The sequence below is a fragment of the Schistocerca serialis genome, chromosome 6 (assembly GCF_023864345.2).
Source record: "Schistocerca serialis cubense isolate TAMUIC-IGC-003099 chromosome 6, iqSchSeri2.2, whole genome shotgun sequence".
NCBI classification, from domain to species: Eukaryota; Metazoa; Arthropoda; class Insecta; order Orthoptera; family Acrididae; genus Schistocerca; species Schistocerca serialis.
The window spans coordinates 485,242,537-485,261,820 of NC_064643.1; the positions used below are offsets into that span (position 1 = coordinate 485,242,537).

At 43.3% G+C, this 19,284-nt stretch overlaps 1 protein-coding gene across 1 annotated transcript; it reads right to left on the bottom strand.

The window, feature by feature from the left end:
* Positions 1 to 253: 253 nt before the first annotated feature.
* Positions 254 to 17,010, bottom strand: LOC126484565 (putative beta-carotene-binding protein). The gene is made up of 6 exons (XM_050108128.1): positions 16,906 to 17,010; positions 12,565 to 12,687; positions 5,503 to 5,653; positions 4,280 to 4,416; positions 2,533 to 2,685; positions 254 to 577 (listed from the first exon to the last, which is right to left on the bottom strand). Exons 1-6 carry the CDS (start codon positions 16,976 to 16,978, stop codon positions 378 to 380), a joined length of 837 nt encoding a protein of 278 aa, XP_049964085.1. The 5' UTR covers positions 16,979 to 17,010; the 3' UTR covers positions 254 to 377.
* Positions 17,011 to 19,284: the final 2,274 nt, after the last annotated feature.

A 19,284-nucleotide genomic window follows, 5' to 3' on the forward strand; every position in this document is an offset into this window, starting at 1 on the left:
AAAGCTTCATAAACAGAGAAGTAAGCCGGGCTGCGTGGCCGAGCGGTTCTAGGTGCTTCAGTCTGGAACCGCGCGACCGCTCCAGTCGCAGGTTCTAATCCTGCCTCGGGCATAGATGTGTGTGATGTCCTTAGGTTATTTAGGTTTAAGTAGTTCTAAGTTCTAGGGGACTGATGACCACAGCAGTTAAGTCCCATAGTGCTCAGAGCCATTTGAACCATTTTGAACACAGAAGTAAATACTCACACTAATATAGGGTATTATAGTTTTTTATTTTTTGATTTAGTTGTTATAATCAAATATATATGACATTAGTTGATAATGATGTACGAATATACTATTTGGTAACAATAAAAGGTTGTTTGGTAACAACCGCGCTAGTAGTGCGGGTAGAAGGCCCTATAGAAGCCGTCGATGGCCAGCGTCTTGGGGAAGAGCACGTCGAAGGGCACCGTGCTGAACACCTGCTGGGCGCGGCTGCGGTAGATGTCGGCCATCCACGCCTCCACGGGCGGCGCGATCAGCTTCTCCACCACGGGGGACGCCACCTCCGTGATGAACTTGCCCAGCGCCTCCACTGTGCACAGCGGACACAAAAATTACGTCAGACTGAGGAGGGACTCGTCATCAGAGTGTAACGTAACAAAATTAAGACTGTGTTATCGATAGACAAGTAATTTCAGAGTTGTGTTTACGTTCGTTACGTATAAGGTAATTCACCTCCAGAATCTGTCAAGCTATTGCTGGGGAGGGGACGTAAGGAAGCGAATATGGTACATACCTAAAACAAGAAGACTAGCTAAAGTGAAGTGTTGTGTATTAAAAGTTTGTTTTGACAAAGGGAATGGCTGACAGAAGCATACATTTCATATCCGATGGCCTCCAGAGTTGCCCTTCGCATCTTGAAATGGGAGAGGAATATTGGGTTCTGTTTTTTCTTTTTTCTTCTTCCTTCTGCAAGAAGAGCCTCACGTTTCAAAAACTTGGTGGGCTTATGTTCCTTTTCTTTTCAAACTGTCTTCTTGATAACATAATACTTCTTTAAACCTATTATTGAAATGTGGTTTTTTGTTGTAACAAAAGTTTCTATGTATTTAATCTCTAGCTCTTCGCTTCATCTTACTCGAATGTAAGTCGTGCTTGCCCGTACGGAACCATCGGGTAAACTGCACATTTGCTTTGTACGTTACTGAATTTAAGAATGTAAAATGTATTCTTTAGTGATACTGTGCAGGTAAGTACGTATTCAGTTCAAAGAATATCAGACAACCCCGTACTCGAGTTAAAAAGTACTCAATGGAAACTCCATACTGCCATACTTAAAACTGACTGTAATTCAATCTTGCTATGCAGTTCAAGTCCTATACTGTTTAGACCAACTGACCGACGCTTGTTAGGTACTGAACTCACATGGAAAATGTTACGAATGGGCACCTTTACTGTAAACATTACTGAAGGAATCGACACGGAAATTTAGCTTCATAATACTACCAAGGTCATTAAACTGTGCTGGAACGGGACTAGAACTTGGGACCTGGAACCATGTCTCCTCAATATCTTCTCTTCCAGGAGTTGCTAGTTCCGCAAGCCATGCAGGAGAAACTATCTGAACTTTGGAAGGCAGGAGAGGAGGTGCTGACGGAAGTAAAGCTGTGAGGGCGAGTCGTGAATCTGGCTTGGATAGCAGAGCTGAGAGAGCAGTTGCTCGCGTATGGTAGAAGTCCTAGTTTCGAGTCCCGATGCGGCACGCTGCTTTAACCTAACACAAAGTTTCCACTGCAGTGAGAAATTTTTTTCTGAAGATTATTATAATTTGAATGTGTAGTAATGAATTGTTTGTCATCTATAAGACTTTTGCTCTCGGAAGAAAGTGAAAGCACTTAATAATATGGGTTGTTTACTCACGAGAAGATTATTAAATTGTGCGACGGTCTGATAGTCGAACCTGGGACCATTGCCATTTTCGAAAAGTGACAGTTTGTTTCAGTTCAGGAGTTTCAACATGGGCTCTCAAAAGAAATTAATTGAACACCTTTCACAACAGTAAGCGACGAGATGTTTCGCTACATGTGCGGAATTAGTGGTACCTCTAGCTTCAGATCGTCTTGAACCGAGGAAGGCATGTCACTAGAGAAAAACCCGATGCAGATCTTACTCATTTTCCTTCTTAGAAAACGACTTACGTATCACTGGATAACAGCGACGGGCTGAGGTCTATGTGGAGTCCCTATTGCCCTAATAGCGTACTTCCACGCACCTCCTATTTACAGCAACGTGGTCTATAAACGCTCTTACTGGAAGCCATCTGTACAAAATTTAGAGAGCTGGCCAAAAACTACTATCGGGTCTTGCTGTTTGTGGGTTCTCAGCTCTCCATCTGGATTGTTCTTCTAATCTTATCATCTAACACTACTGTGTTCTTATTTAAATGTATAATGGAGTCTGTTCCTAAAACTGCATATACGCGTCATTTTTGCGCAATTGTGGCTCATCAGATAATGACAATCAAGTGTGACAGATTTTGAGACTTACCAAATGGAGGGTAGTCTCCGTAGACACCGGTGAGCTTGTATGTGGTCGCTCCGTAGTCCAGCTTGCACTCGCCGTTGGTCAGCTGCAGGTAGGTGCGGCCGTCAGGCCCCGGCACGGGGTGACCGGAGTAGATCATCTCCACGCCGGAATCGACTGCGGACAGAGAATGACCCTTTGTAAACAATTATCCAAAGACGTTAACGTCACCAACATTCTAAAGTGTCGACTGGTAAGCTGCCAAGCGGATAAGTAAACAGCAGGTGGAAAAACAAGCCTCTTTTTGCATTAAGTTATCTCGCACCCCCCCTCCCCCCCCCCCCCCCCCGAACACCCCCGCCACCACCCCTCACTGCTAGTCTCTCTCTACTTATTTGAGCTACCTGAAAGAGAAATTACTATCACTGTTTACGAAGCCTGTAAATTAAAGGTACAAACGTGATGAAAATATCCGTCCTCCTCTTAGTGGACATTAACATGGGGTGTGTCTGCACGTCATCATGACTGACCTCCCTCAATAGCCTCATCAAGAGAAGGTAGTGATGTTGGACGTTGCAGTCCGGAGGGAAGTCTACGTTCTAACTCATCCCAAAGACGTTCCACTGAGCTCACGTCGCAACTCTGAGCAGGCCCACTGTTTCAGAAATGATTTTGTCCACAAATAATTGCCTCACAGATTGTCATGCCGATACATTGTCATGCTGGTACTAACAGTCAGTCTCCGAGCTGCTCCTCTACTGTACGCAGCACACAATGGTCTAAACTGTGTTCATAATCTTCTGTATTTAGCGTTCTCTTAAGTGTCATAAGGGGACCACACCCAAGCCACAAGAAACACTCGATTACACGTGCCAGCAGATAACGGTTTCAGGCATTCGCCAAATCTAAACCCTTTCATCGGATTGCCACATAATGCAGTGTGGGATTGTCACAGGATACTGTGTGATTCTTTACTCCAAATCACTTGTTTCCAGTCAAGCAATACTACATGGCGTTGCTCTTTGCACCGCCTCAAGCTTCGTCTGGCACTGACAAAGCAAATGTATGGCTTATGAGAAGCTGCCCGACCGTTGTACCCCATTCTTTATAACTTCCTAAGCACAGTAGTTGTGCTAGCATGACTGTTGGTAGCACTTTTGAACTCATCAGTGATTGCATCCACCCTGCACAATGCTCGACGCTCCCTACCCGTCACTGCATAAAATCTTTCTGATCCTCATTCAGCTTTGATTATTCCTTTGCATTTACGATACATAATAAGATGGCCAACAGTATCCTACGGCATCCTTGGAATGGTTGAAACGTCCCTCATGGATTTGGTACTCAGGTGACACATTCATACACAGAGCAGTTCTGCTGTTACTGCTTCGCTGCCTACAACACAATACTCCTCGCCTCCTTTTATATTGACGGTTACACCTCTTGTCACATGTAGCGTTCAATTCCGCATTACACAGGGGTGTCCAGATGATTTTGATCAGGTAATGTAACTTTCAAATATATTGCCTTTACGCTTCTTAGTTTGGTACAGAAGATTGTAGACTACTGTGTTAATGTTGTAGGAAACACTCCTCTAATTGCTCTACTACTTCTTTCACAAGTAAGATAGACGGTGGCGGAACCCTCCCTTACACCTCTCCGGACATCACACTGTTTTTACTTTTATTTTTTCCTTCATTGCTCTTGTTTCTTTCTACATCGTTATTACAAAGAACATTATTACAAATAATATGAAAACTACAGTACTTACTTTCGACAAGCGTGAATCGTCCACTGCCCTTGTAGGGCACGCCAAAGACGTAGGCATCGATGGAATGGTCACCGTCGAAAATGAACTCGCCAGGGACGTGGGTCAGCACGCGAATGGTGACCGCATTTGTGTCGACGCTGCAGAAATACAAACAAATGTTCTTCGCTCATTTCACCTATTATCTAAAGCATAAGGAAGCTGAAACTTCGAGATAGCAGAGTCATGTGAGTAGAATGCGATATCATGGTTACGCTTAAGTCTTGTGCTGTCTAAATTGTTTCCTAACATTATTGGATAATAGTTATAATAGTGGATCAAGCAACTCTGATGCTTACTTCAGTCGTAGTAAAATGGGAAAATCAGTAATGATTCGGAGAGCTATTTGTAAAAAAATCGAGGAACGGAAAAAATGGTCAGTTCTTGTTGAACACACTGGTTAGTTTAAAATTGAGTGGATGAATACTGTAGGGCAGTATGTGCACGGAAGTGAGGGGATTTACGAAAAAAACGCGATGGAGGACACAGAAATGAGAGATGCTCTTAGTGAAAGTTAATATCTTATTGTAAAGCAGGTAGGGCAGTATGTGCACGGAAGTGAGGGGATTTACGAAAAAACGCGATGGAGGACACAGAAATGAGAGATGCTCTTAGTGAAAGTTCATATCTTATTGTAAAGCAGTAGTACCATAAAAGCGAAGGAAAAGGAAATCTCACTTCATGAATGTAATATTTTCTGTTGATCAGTTGTATGAGACGACATTGAATCCTCTAGTACGAATGAGTAACAGCAAATAATTTGATTAACTACTTGAGAGGAAGATGAAAGTGAGTGCCTGTTCATTTCGGGTAGACTCCAGTATAAAATGTCACATTAAACTAAGGCGGAACAGAATGCTTTATTTATTATTTACATACTTTTGTATCACAGTTGCGTCTTTAATGGTGCGTGGTTTCGAACAATTGCATTCATTTTCAAACCATTATCAGAATGTGTAATATCTGAATATGACATAGTTCCAGTCGAGCATTCTAAATACTTTATCACACACTAGGTCAAATCACAAATTTTACATTAAAGTTTAAATATATGGCAGCTTAAGTGGAAAATGTCGCATTCATTTAATAAATTTATGGCTCTTGTAGCCACAATGAAGAAGAAGTGTGACACGCATGGAAGGTGTTACAATTACAATATCAACTTACAACAAAGGACGGATACTCACTTGAGATCCTCCAGAACAGCGCGACCGTGTCCCAGCATCCTGCTGTTCTTGAGTTCGAAGTTAATGGTGATGCCAGGCTGGTTCACGTTGAACACTAGCGGCGGCAGGTTGTCCAGGGGGTCAATTGGCGATGCGCCGATGCTCGGTATACCTGGAAAGCGAGGTGTGTTGCATACATGACTTGCAAGAGGGCGTGTGTTGAGGACTAAACTTTATTTAGGAAAGATTAAAGTGTGTCTGTATTGTTTTCCGAATCCTTTTCGTACGGCTTTGGTAGAAATTTTCATCGCTAGTCTGGGAGGTAAGGGAGGAAAGATAAGGATACATAGTTTTTGACCATCCGACTGTGCGCCAATATCATGTGTCTAAAGCCCATCATCCCTGCATCTCCTCGTGCAGTGAAGCTATGCGACAATGTTGATGTTTCCGTCGGATGGGAACTTTAATCTCAATGCTGGGAGAGAGGAGTAGCCGTTGTGCCAGCAGCAAATTTCTTATAAGAACACAACGTATGTACTGAAACCATTCGCTACAGCCATCCACGCAACGATCATACTAGTACACGTACGACTTACTTCTAGACGTACACTGCTCTGCGAGACTTAAGGATAGATGAAATAGCATAACACATTAACAACTCGGTGATAATGAATGAAACTGCAGCAGCATGTGGCCAGAGGTCTCCTAGTCGTGCTCAGAAATCTGGACGTCACGTGATATGAAGTCAACGTGCCTACAGCGCCAAATGGGCTGGCCCTGGAACACGAGGCAAAAGAAGGAACGGGAAAAGAAAGGAGGTGTCAATCACCGAGCAGTTACGGTGCGTTGTGGTGGTGCTCTTCATTACAGCAATACCCGGGGACAACATCTGGTTGACTTCTCACGGGGAAGAATGACTGGGAAACTGGAAGGAGGACGAAGTGTGACGGTTGCAGCCATAGAGTTTGGTATTGCTCACAGCATTGCTTCAGATGCATGGGCAGCGTTCCAAAACCAGGAACTGCTGTCCGAGGGAAAGGAGAAAGGAGGTGGTCGTCCAGGGTCAACTACAACAGCAGATGATCGCTACATAATGGAACAGGCAGAAAGGGAATCTACGTCAAACAGTAATGTGCAATTGCAGTCACATTTAACAGGACTGCACGGCACGTAATCTCATGCTCCACAGTGGCACGGAAGCTGAATAGGGGTGGTCTCTTTGTATGAAGACTAGTAGTGTGCTCCGTTAACACCCGGTCATTGGCAGCACCGTTTACGATGGTGCTAAGAGCATAGGGACTGAACCAACAAGGAGTGTGGTCGGATGAGAGCAAATTCAGTCAGACTAGAGATTCTGCAGTTACACCCATATGGCGACAGCTGGGTACACATAAAGTACCCATGAACATTGTCGAGCATGATCGTTTTGGCGGTCCAGGTGCTCTGGCGAGGCTACGCATAGTATTGCATGAGCGAAATGGCCTCTAAATGTTTGAAAATGGTACACTCACTGGTCGTGTTACTGTAACATTGTACTCATTTCCCATGTACGTCTTTTCGGTGTTGAGTTCGGCCCTGACTTAAGCTACATGAACGGCAAAGCGCCAACGCAATTCACTGCGCAGGTTGAGAAGCTCATTAAACGAAAAAAATTGGAACAAACAGAAAAAAAATCGGCGGATGTGAAGGTAATATCCGGAGTACCACAGTGAAGTGTGATAGGACCGTTGCTGTTTACAATATATATGAATGATCTAGCAGAAAGCGTCTGATGCTCTTTAAAGCTATTTGCAGATGATGCAGTTGTCTATGCCAAGGTAGCAACGTCAGGTGATAGTAAGAATTTGCAGAACGACCTGCAGAGAATTGATGAATGGTGCAGGCTCTGGCAGTTGACACTGAACGTAAATAAATGTAAGATATTGCGCATACATCGGAAAAGAAATCCACTACTGTACAGATACACTGTTGATGACAAACAGCTGGAGACAGTGTCTGCCGTAAAATATATGGGCGTAAGTATCCAGAGCGACCTTAAGTGGAATGACCACATGAAACAGACAGTGGGAAAAGGAAACACCTACTCAGATTCATCGGAAGAATCTTAAGGAAATGTAACTCATCCGCTTGTTCGCCCGATTCTTTAGTGTAGTTCATCTATCTGGGATCTCTATCAGGTAGGACCGATAGAGGAGATAAGATCCAAGGGAAAGCGGCGTGTTTCGTCACGGATCGTTTAGATGGAGAGAGAGCTTTACGGAGATGCTAAACAAACTCCACTGGCAGACGTTACAAGAGAGGCGTTGTCAATCACGGACAGATTGAAATTTCGAGACAGCACTTTTCAGGAAGAGTCGGACAACATATTACTTCCTCTCACATACACCTCACGTATTGTCTTCCCACGCATTATTCGCGAGTGGAACAGGGTTGGAGGGATCGAGTAGTGGTATCGAAAGTGCCCTCCGCCACACACCATTAGAGACTTGCGGAGCGTAATGTAGATGTAGATAAGAGGATGATCGGCGAATGGATTGGCCTACCCGTTCCCCCGACTTAAATCGCACGGAGCACTTGTAGGATGCATGGGAGAGACATATCGCAGCATGTCCACATGCACCAACGACCATGCATCAGTTGTCAACCTCGCTGGTGGAGCAATGGAACACCGTACCACAAGAAGTCCTTACCGACTCGTGGCCAGCACGTCAGCTTGTTGCAGAGCATACACTGTAGTCCGTGTCGATCACACAACCTGTTAAGAACCATGACCCGCATTTAGTAATATCCAGCGGACCATCATAATTCGTGGTGACTTCAGTGTAGTTATTGTCATTGAATAAAAGCGTCACTTTTGTTTGTCTCATAGAGTATTTCCTGTAGCTTCCTTCTGTACTATACTGTTGCAGTTCTTTCTATGTACGATCCAAGTTTCATCGAGCTATGTTACTTGGCTGTGACACATCATGCGAACGTTTCTTTCGTATTACGTTTTGCACACCAGTGTATATTGCCTTCACTGCCGTGAACAGCGACGTTTTCGCATATTTAAGATATGGCCCACTTGACACAGAATTCAGTAAACTCGTAACTGTAGTCTATTACATCCTGGTCAGTGCCCGTTTACTGCTTCAGCAGTTTCGATACCACTGACAGTGTCCTTGATGAGAAACGAAGTAGTAGAGCGTTTATGTGCAGGCGCTGAGGGTGACCTTCCTAGAGCTGTTGTCGGGAACGCAGACACTGGCCCCGTGCCAATGTTGTAGCGCCCGCTACGAGAGGTTGTGAACGTGTTTGCAGACCAGCTGGGAGAGGAGTGCACTTGCTATCCAGTCAAATCCGCCATTACTATCCGTGTAAGATGTGCCGTTCTGTAGAACTGAAGCGGGGTCACGAAACCAGTTGCGCTGTCAGCGACTCTCACTTTGAAACGACTCGGCTTTACGGTCCACGTGAAGAGCTGTGCGAACGTGCTCCCAGGATCATCTGCAAAGTAACTGAACGACACGTGTAGCCAACTAATATTACTTCATCCAAGCTGGATCCTCTTGAACTCCGTGATTGTTCTCAATTAGCGAGTGCTTTCAGTAACTTTTATTCTAATGTACTTAGCATCGAGACGAAAATGTTCAATACATGTAGCTAGCACTGTTGGCTTAAGTACACAATCACATTTTAAACTCACCACTCAAATTTTGTGAAGACAGAATTTCGCCAAGAGCGTACAAGTACTACACATTGCCTGCCAATCTGCAAGGTCTGGACATCACATACTTCCCGTCAAAAGATGTTGTTATCCGACAAATAAGAATGGCGAGCATTTTTGAGGAGCAGCTTCCTCGAGGGTTGACGCCAAGCGATATGGTCAAGTTGTGAGGTAGTGCGCTCGCATTCAGGACGACTAGCAATCTATTTGGTCGCCGAGGTGTTTTTCCTTCGTCACTTCCGGCAAATGCCATGATAGTTCTTTCGAGAATATCTTGACTGATTGCCTACCTCATTCTTCTGCAGCGATCCTGTCCTCCGAATCTAATTAGGCCTCATTGTAGCGAGTTAATCGTTCTACACTTCCGCCTGCTGACAGTTTTGAACCTTGCGAGAAAATGTGTTCACTGCGTTATTCTGCCGTATTCAGATGCTTAGTACAGTTCCCTAAGAAATTAAGGTAATGTTGCTGTTGTACAGAAAGTAGTAATTGGTGAACACGGAGTGTAATACGACTACATTTAGTTATTTTTACGTTTTTCTGTCTTATACCTTCAAAAGATCAAATGAAAAGTGAGGCAATGCTGTTCTTGTAGGTGTCCACAATTCACGAGATGGCAATAGACATCACATAATGCTTCTTGGAAGAATAAATCGAAGGCTTTATGTCTTTGAAGACAGATTAGTTGGTGGCACTAGGCGTTCCAGTAATATTTCCGAAGAAGGTGAAAAGATGTCCGAAGAAGACTATGCCTCAGTTGCTCTCTAAAAATGCTTCTTTGTCAGGAAATGAATATTAGGGTAGTCACTTGCATACAGATTCGAGGAAAAGACTGAAAAAGCTTGAGAAACGATACGGTTAGATCAAAGATTAAGTGTTCCTGGTACTGCTGGAACGTTACGAATCGAAGGCGATCGACGCATTTTAAGAGAAGAGAAACCTGCTTGCCAAAACGGTACAGCAAAAGTTGTATGGTGACCGAAAGGAAAGGATAACGTTTTTTTCCGACAGTTTGGAAGGAATTAATAATGAGTACAATTTTAAGAGTTTTGTTAGAATTAGCGATTTGTGCATATTTATGAAGGTCCCATAAATACTGCTGATCACTATATTTCCCACGGCAGTACAAAATCGTGAGTCGTTCCATGTTCAGGAAAATGTTTCTTGTTTTCTTCAATATATAAGACATAGTAGTAAAAATGGAACACGTTGGTGAAACAGTTAACAGAAAATGTTTGGAGAAACTGCGGGAACGTGGGAGAAAGGAAAGCCAACAATTGCGGAAGAACGGGTTGGATTTTCGGGCCAACTCCTTAACACTGAAGCAATTTTAAGATTGTAAAAACAGCCTGATACTTTAACATTTATCATTTCCATCTGATTGAACACCCTTAGATTTTCTCACACATCAAATCTGCATTAAAAGGCAAAAAAAATGGCGGGACATTTTCACATCTTTATGGCATACGACTTGATTTTTTTTTAACCATTCGAAGAAGGAATGTAGACATGATGCCTACAACATCGAACCCCGATTATCTTGTATCACTCGTAGTGTTCTGTATTACCGCACAAATCGCGGAGGCGCTTGATGTCGTCAACCGCTTGATTGAAACTCCACCACTGCTTCTGTAATCACGAGCTACACTCCATTAGAGCATTCGACGTTTGAACTAACTGCTTGGATGCGGCTGGGTTTAAATATCTCGAGGAACCTCCTATCTGCTTGATATGGTCCACTATGACTTTCTATTGCACGGATGAACAATAGATTGAAAGAATAACGGTTTTGTGCAGCTGATCAATGTAGTCACCACCCAGCATAAGTTTAGAAAAGACGTTACAAAACTTTAAGTGCAGTGCAAATTATTTGGAAAGAAGAGAAAGTAACTGGAATAGTTCTACGAGTGTCTTTCCATAGCCGTTAATGTGTCGGGTAGTAGTCCTCCACTAAAAACTCAAAAATTCATAGAGAGCCATGTTCATGATGGCGTTATCGGTTACTATATTGGGACCCCAACTTATTAATATTCTCTCTCCGTTCCCTTGGGATATCGGAAAGCTATAAAGCAACGAAATTAATTGCAAAGAGTTGAAGATACTTCGTAGGAGTACAATACTACAGACCACTAGTACTTGAAAGGCACAACATTGCTTGCATCTACATATTAGACTATTTGTTTGCCACTCAAAGTTACAGCTGAGCTGCACAATTCTGTTGGAGCTAGGAGTGTAACAAGAGATCAGAAATATCAAAGAAACTAGAGAAAAGTATTTAGAGAAGCACTAAATACACAGTATGTGACTGTAAATATCCACTGCTCTGTTGATAGGTCACAAGCCGCATCTTAAAGCAGCACAACGAGCGACAAAGGCGAGTGAGGTTTGTTCAGAATCTTCGTGTACGCTATTGTTTAAATATCTAGAACTTCTTAGCAAGCTGTCCGTTATATGCATTTATTTATGGTTGGTTGGTTGATTTGGGGAGAGGACCAAACAGCGAGGTCATCGGTCCCGTCGGATCAGGGAAGGATGGGGAAGGAAGTCGACCGTGCCCTTTCAAAGGACCATCCCGACATTTGCCTGAAGCGATTTAGGGAAATCACGGAAAACCTAAATCAGCCCACCCATTTATTCTCGTCGTTGAAAGTATTTCAGTACAGAGCTCTCGTGTCAACACCTTATTTCAAAGATATTCTTTTCGTGTGTTAATCAACATTCGTTTGTTTCCTTGGTTCAGTGGATGTGAAAGCCTAATCCTAGAAACATTCAGTTTAGACAATGTTTGCTAATGTAAAAAATGCCGATTTGCAATGGGACTCTGATTCCATGTTAAACTAAAGGTGTTTTTATAATTGAATGGCTGTAGAAATCAATTCCGAAGTCAGAGGATGGCAAGGGAATACCTCCTTCAGTAGAACCACGCCTAATAACGCACTGTCTTGTTCAAACCAACCTTTCCACTGACGACAGCTTACACTTAATTAGAGTGCATGTAGTGGCTCGAACCATTATCATTTAGCCTTAGTTATTAAGGGTCCTCGAATACTGAGAGGAAGAAATATAAATATACGAGGTACTGCTCTACGGCATCGTCATGTGGTAGCCCCGTCTGTCGGTCTCGTTCACAGCAGGAAGAAAGAAGAAGTTATAGCAAGAAAAGGACTGGAGAAACAGAGTGAGAGTCAGACAGAAAGACATTGGACACGGGAAGGTTTCCCTAAGCCACCTCCATTAGGACCTTGCCCAGTGCGGCGGTGCGGGTCTCCCGAATCATTCCCCCTACACTATGTCAAGAAGCATGGGACTTCATTTTCATTTCCAAAACTAGAGTTACGCTGCTCGCGATAACTGTTGTATTTGCTGGTGAGACTTACCGTGCGCCAGCAATGGTATGGCCTGCTGCAGGGCGTTCTTGCGACAGATGGCCACATCGGGTTGGTCATCGGCGCACACCTTGACGCCCAGCGCTGAAGCCGGCGCTGAAAGAGCCGCCGGCGCTGAAAAAGACACTTCGTTCAGGAGTCGAAACAAATCAGTAGACGTACTTGTAAGAAACGCGGTAAATGTGTGTCGTGTGGCAGCTGTGCTCTGTTGACCACGGATCTTAGACAAATATATGTATTTTTGACAGTTTCACTCTCAGATGAAAAATATGAGGATTTGTGATTCTTCAGTTTCTCCCGGCGTATTTGTTGCTCGAACAGTACACGGGTATACTGCCGGTTCATAGTGTCCAACGGGCACAATATTTCGGCGATCAGATATGTCACCATCGTCAGCACACCTGACGATGGCGACATGTCTGATCGCCGAAATATTGTGCCCGTTGGACACTATGAACCGGCAGTATATCCGTGGACTGTTTGAGCAATAGGAGGATTATGCACAGCCTTCTGAGAACGTGTGAAGTGCTCGAATTGTTCACTGAGAAACTTTAAGTGCAACTTCGACCCATTAGAGAATTTCAGAATCGGGTAACGGGTTGTAGTATTACTAATTCCTTAAAGTTGTTTTGTCTGTACGAGTTTTCACAACGTAATTTTTATTAATGTGTGAGCTAATGTTGGACAAAGGATGGGAATAGCTCAAACTTGAACTAAAATTAAGACGAAGACTGGATAGTTTACGATAGTCTGCAATTTTTTCTAAGTATGCAAGTTAGCAATTCTGTAGCTATTTTACATTAAGAAGACATCCGACAAAATGTATTCTGAAACACAACTTTCTGTAAAAACGTTTACCACATTACGCTGTAGAGAATCATTTAAAGGACATTGGATGGTTCAAATGGCTCTGAGCACTATGGGACTTAACATCTGAGGTCATCAGTCCCATAGAACTTAGAACTACTTAAGCCTATCTAACCTAAGGACATAACACACATCCATGCCCGAGGCAGGATTCGAACCTGCGTCCGTAGTGGTCGCGCGGTACCAGACTGAAGCTCCTAGAACCGCTCGGCCACATCGGCCGGCAAAGGACATTGGAATTTAGATTGTTTTGCTCCTATCAATCCTGACCGTGATTTTATGCTTCGACCATTTTATGTTTGTAACGAATCTCCGACGATCGAGTATATTGTCATGTAGATAACACTACTTTAGCGAGATGAATGACAAGATACATTCAGCAGGTTTTTGTCTTTGTGCTGCTGCTACATGCCAGATGTTCATTCCCAACCGATGCTGCTGAATATGACTGATTTTCTACGTTATCAGTTATCATCGTAGGCATCTTATGTCAACACGACAAATTTTGATATACAAGTATATGTTACGCATGTACTATAGGGTAGTTATCCGAAGCTAGTGCGAGTAGCACTGAGCAGTTACTTTATGGATATAGATCAGAAGCTGGAATGCAGGTAGAGTTTTCTGAACAATAATTACGGCATACAGTGACGTATGGTGAACATCACTGCTCTCACATCAGTGTTTTTTCTTTTAAAAAACTGGCGTTTGACTTGTACGCCATACAGCCAGTTCCGAAGTCAGCCGTCTTTGCGTTTGTGTATCGCACAGTATTTTAACAGCATTTTACGTGCATGCGTTCTATCTGCTGGATCTGTGTAGGAGGCACATAGTAACGGAACTTTTAAAACACACAGACATGCTCCAGGCGGTTACGGAACAGCGACGTCCAGTTTACGAGACCTCGACGTGGACCAGACACCACAGAGGCCGGTTAGAAAGGTTAATGTAGCACAATCGCAGATTTAAAGCATGAAGTGTGACAGATGTCGCCAACTAATAGTAAACTGTGAAACCAATTACACCAACAGCACATGCGTAATCGGTTACACACACAGCTATTTCCATTGGAAATTATTCAGTCTTAATGCATAACACAGACTGATTAACTGTTTATTGATATTGAGATTAAAATGTATTATTTACCATGTCTGTCAGTGCATATTCATTTACACTTACAGATCCAGAAAGACCTGACAACCCGCAACAGTCTCCTCACATTTAGTACTCTCTGTTTTCGTCACTGTTGCCAGAACAAGCACGGCGCGCATTTATTTCTATTCCTCGAGTATTTAGTTCGCTTTCCATGACCTAAGCGCCTTAAAATATAGTTGTTAATACTAAAACTCTGATACTGTCTTATTTACATCGCTTTTAATAAAAGGAACCCATTGTACTATTTAAAAGGTGAGTCAGATGTTGTGGGCTTAAGTATGGGGTTTTGTCACACCTAACAGAAATTATTAATCTAAAGAGAGAGAAAGAATAGGATTGTACTAGAGGGAAGTAAGAAGTAGTATACTTGGACAGTGATTAGCACTATGGTTGCATCAGCTGAAGACAAGCGTATCTCGTGTGATCCTGTCTGAAAACGGCTGCTAGCACAGACAAAACACTTGACAAAGTACAGAGAGAAAAACAGAATGTGTAGATGCAGCTGAAAGGCTGTTGACTAAAACACGTTACCCAGCATTTTAGGTAAGCACGTATTTCTCAATTGTGGGCAAATTTGACGATTTTTCGATTCTGCAAGACTGAAGGTATTATCTGTCACATTCTAAAAGACGACACTTACTGTAACTATAACAATATTAACAGAAAACGTTTTTATGCATCACACTACTGACGGAAGTGATACTTGTGTAAGTAGAAATCGAAGAAGGAACAAGAATTTGAAATGATGAGAAACAAATACATCGGGCGATGGGGATACGTGTAGATAACGTAGAGAATTTAGAAAACAACAGAACAGAAGTTTTCTGGATGATTTTAGTAGGACGAGAAATTTCTTGATTGTGCATGAATAAGACAACGGATACTACTCGTACATGGAAATGGTGAAGTGCTGGAATTTAAGATTAAGTAGTATATAAATTGTGCATTATCTGGGAATTTTGTTCTCTAAATGATTGTCAAGCCTTTGAATGTAAACTGTGGTGTCAGTTGAAAGCTGAGAGTTGTACTTAATTTTAATAACCTCATTTATGTACGTCCCTCCCGTTTAACCACCATACGACGATCGGGAGCGTCAGACCCTTTGGCACTTGGTAACAACATTAGGATGCTGATGTTAAGTTGCTGAACAGATCATTGTATATTGTACTCTTTATTGCTATGGAAGTTCTGCAACTTGTCGCTTTTTGCAGACGAATCTACTATCTTAATAACACTATTAACACTAAACTTGTGCCGGCCGCGGTGGTCTCGCGGTTCTAGGCGCACATTCCGGAACCGTGTGACTGCTATGGTCGCAGGTTCGAATCCTGCCTCGGGCATGGATGTGTGTGATGTCCTTAGGTTACTTAGGTTTTCTAGGGGACTGATGACCACAGCTGTTAAGTCCCATAGTGCTCAGAGCTATTTGAACCATTTTTGAACTAAACTTGTTTGTTAAATTTCGCGCCTCAAATATGCCAGTTCGTATAGAGATGTGTATTGCATCACTCGGTTTGTTAACATACCGATGTATAATACTGTATCTTTGGTTTATTAGATAGAACTAACTGTAACTATGAAAGTGAGCACATATAGTGTCCAGGAATGTGCCAATAGATTCAACGAGAACCGTTACTCATGTTACCGCTTTCGGAACTGCCTTGACAGCTGCTAATAGTCGGATAAACTACGACATGTTGTTAGCACCTTTGAGTACGAATTTTAGTCTGGCCCACATATATTATAGTATGTTAATAAGCCAAACATAAACTTCCTGTATTTGTGATTTTCTGTAGACAAAACTTGAGAATGGCCTATGAGGCTGAAATTGGCCAATCGTGAGAAACGTAACGAGGTAAATACTTGCATGTCTGAAGCAACATTGAACTGTACTTCTTAATAACAGTGGTACTGCTATTTCATATTTATACAGCAATACCAGCCCTCGATTCTCAATAAATTTGTCCTTACCGGACGGAAATATAAGTAATGTACGAGTGCAGGTTGTGGCACATGGACGACGATATATGGAATTTTGGGTCTGATTGTGATTCGCGCACTGATAGCCGAAGCGGTTGAGGCGATCGCTCGCGTTAAGTTCTCTGTAGTCTAGTATACAGCCTATGGTGGTTCATATTCGCAATTGCGGATACATATCCTTTAAGAACTTTTGTGTCCACTGACGGTGAAGGCAGTACCGTCTAATAATTGATGTTTTCTGGTGGAAAGCGATGTTGAAGGAATATCGTTCCTACCAAAGGAGCCCCTGAGTGATACGCTGCGCCGACGCTGGTCCCCGCGGCGACTTACCGAAGTAGACGCCGGCGTCCACCGCGGCGGCGATGGAGGCGGCGACGAGTGCGACGATGGTGGCGGTCCTCATGTTGTTGGCTGCTCTGCAGGCAAGCTGCCTGGTCCTCGGCCGGACCGCCATTTATACACGAGCAGCCCGCCTTCCCCCAGTCACGGTTAACAGGCTACAGCCGCTGCTTTCGCAACATTGGCCGGCAGGTAGTCCCTGAACGGCACACACAACAGCCTGCGCCAATAGCAGGCCGCCGCCGGTTGGACGTAGTGTGAGACAGGTGTATGTCTGCGCGTGTGTGTGTGTTGCCGTGTTCGTGTGTGGGTCGGCACGTGAGTGCGTACGTGTGTCCTCCAGATATTGGCGAAACTTCGCAGCTACAAGAACAACTATGGTCCAACTTGAAAGTTCATCGTGAAGCTGGTGACGTTTTTATCCAAAGCGGACATATACATATCTCAGCGAGAAAGTTCTAAGGACACTCTATTTCTACGACTCAAAGCTGTCTAGAACTATGAAAATGTTGAAATGTGTGTGAAATCTTATGGGACTTAACTGCTAAGGTCATCTGTCCCTAAGCTTACACATTACTTAACCTAAATTATCCTAAGGACAAACACACACACCCATGCTCGAGGGAGGACTCGAACCTCCGCCGGGACCATGACATTAGGAAACAAGACACGAAGTAGTAAATGATTTTTGTTATTTGGGCGGCAATATAACTAATAAAGACCGAAGTAGAGAGGATATAAAATGTAGACTGGCACTGGTAAGAAAAGCGCTTCTGAAGAAGATAAATTTGTTAACATCGAATGTAGTTCTTTCTGAAGGCATTTATGTGCAGTGTAGCCACGTACAAAGTGAAACATGGACAATAAACCGTTTAGGCAACAAGAGAAAAATGGCTCTGAGCACTATGGGACTCAACATCTGTGGTCATCAGTCCCCTAGAACTTAGAACTACTTAAACCTAACTAACCTAAGGACATCACACACATCCATGCCCGAGGCAGGATTCGAACCTGCGACCGTAGCGGTCGCGCGGTTCCGGACTGAAGCGCCTAGAACCGCTCGCCCACTGCGGGCGGCGCAACAAGAGGATTGAACCTCTTGAATTATGGTGCTACAGAAGAATGCTGAAGAATAGATGGGTAGATCATGCAACTAATGAGGAGGTACTGAACAAAACTGGGTAGAAAAGAAATTTGAGACATAACCTGACAAGAAGAAGCGATCGGTTGATAGGATACATTCTGAGACATCAAATGACCACCTGTTTAGTAATGGAGGGAAGTGTGGAGGGGTAAAAATCGTAGGGGGAGACCAAGAGACGAGTACAGTAAGCAGGGTCAAATGGATTTCGGTTTCAGTAGATACTCGGAGATGAAGAGGCTTGCACAGGATAGAGTAGCATGGAGAGCAGCAACAAACGTGTCTTCGGACTGAAGACCACAAGTCATTACCCCATATTATGTTTCCATGACTTTTAGACTCGTATTATCGATACCATATAATGAAAATCTAAACATGTGTCTTCCTAATCATTATTTAGAATCTCATCTTTGTGACCAGTGTTAGTGGATCTTCATATGTGGACATTCTGAAGAGGTCTCTCTTTTCTTTTCCTCACTGTAACTTATCAAGTGTAGATATGTTTCGTGAAAATGACTGTGTGGAGTGCTTGTGCAGTGTAATGTGTTGTTTGTGTATGGTGTCATAGAAGATTATGGAAGGAAAAGACAGGGAGAAGGCGGGGACTATCTGTCAGCCAGTAATGTACTCCTCTCTAATGGTACAAAGGAATTCTAGGAGCGAAGTATCCCAGACTATGGAATTAATAACATAAACGATATGAGGGAGTCGCATTTAATGAAACTGGACACTGGGTAAGAGTTTGCTAGAACTGTAAACTATCACCTCTCCTCCATCGAACATTTCATGATATTTCTCCACCAACAAATGGTTCAAATGGTTCAAATGGCTCTGAGCACTATGGGACTTAACTTCTGAGATCATCAGTCCCCTAGAACTTAGAACTACTTAAGCCTAACTAACCTAAGGACATCACACACATCCATACCCGAGGCAGGATTCGAACCTGCGACCGTAGCGGTCGCGCAGTTCCACACAGTAGCGCCTAGAACCGCTCGGCCACCGCGGCCGGCTCTCCACCAACAGTATTCGAAACGGTTGCTTGGTACATAATGGACATGGACTGTCAGTTTTAGGGATCTCGGATAAACTGCACACTCGTTACAAATGGTACGTGATCAGTTTCACGCTATTTGGAATTTATGATTCTCTCCTCTTCCTCTACATGGTAAAATATGCACTGAAGAGCCTGTAACGCCGGAAATGCATATCCTCCTATTTCCATCTAT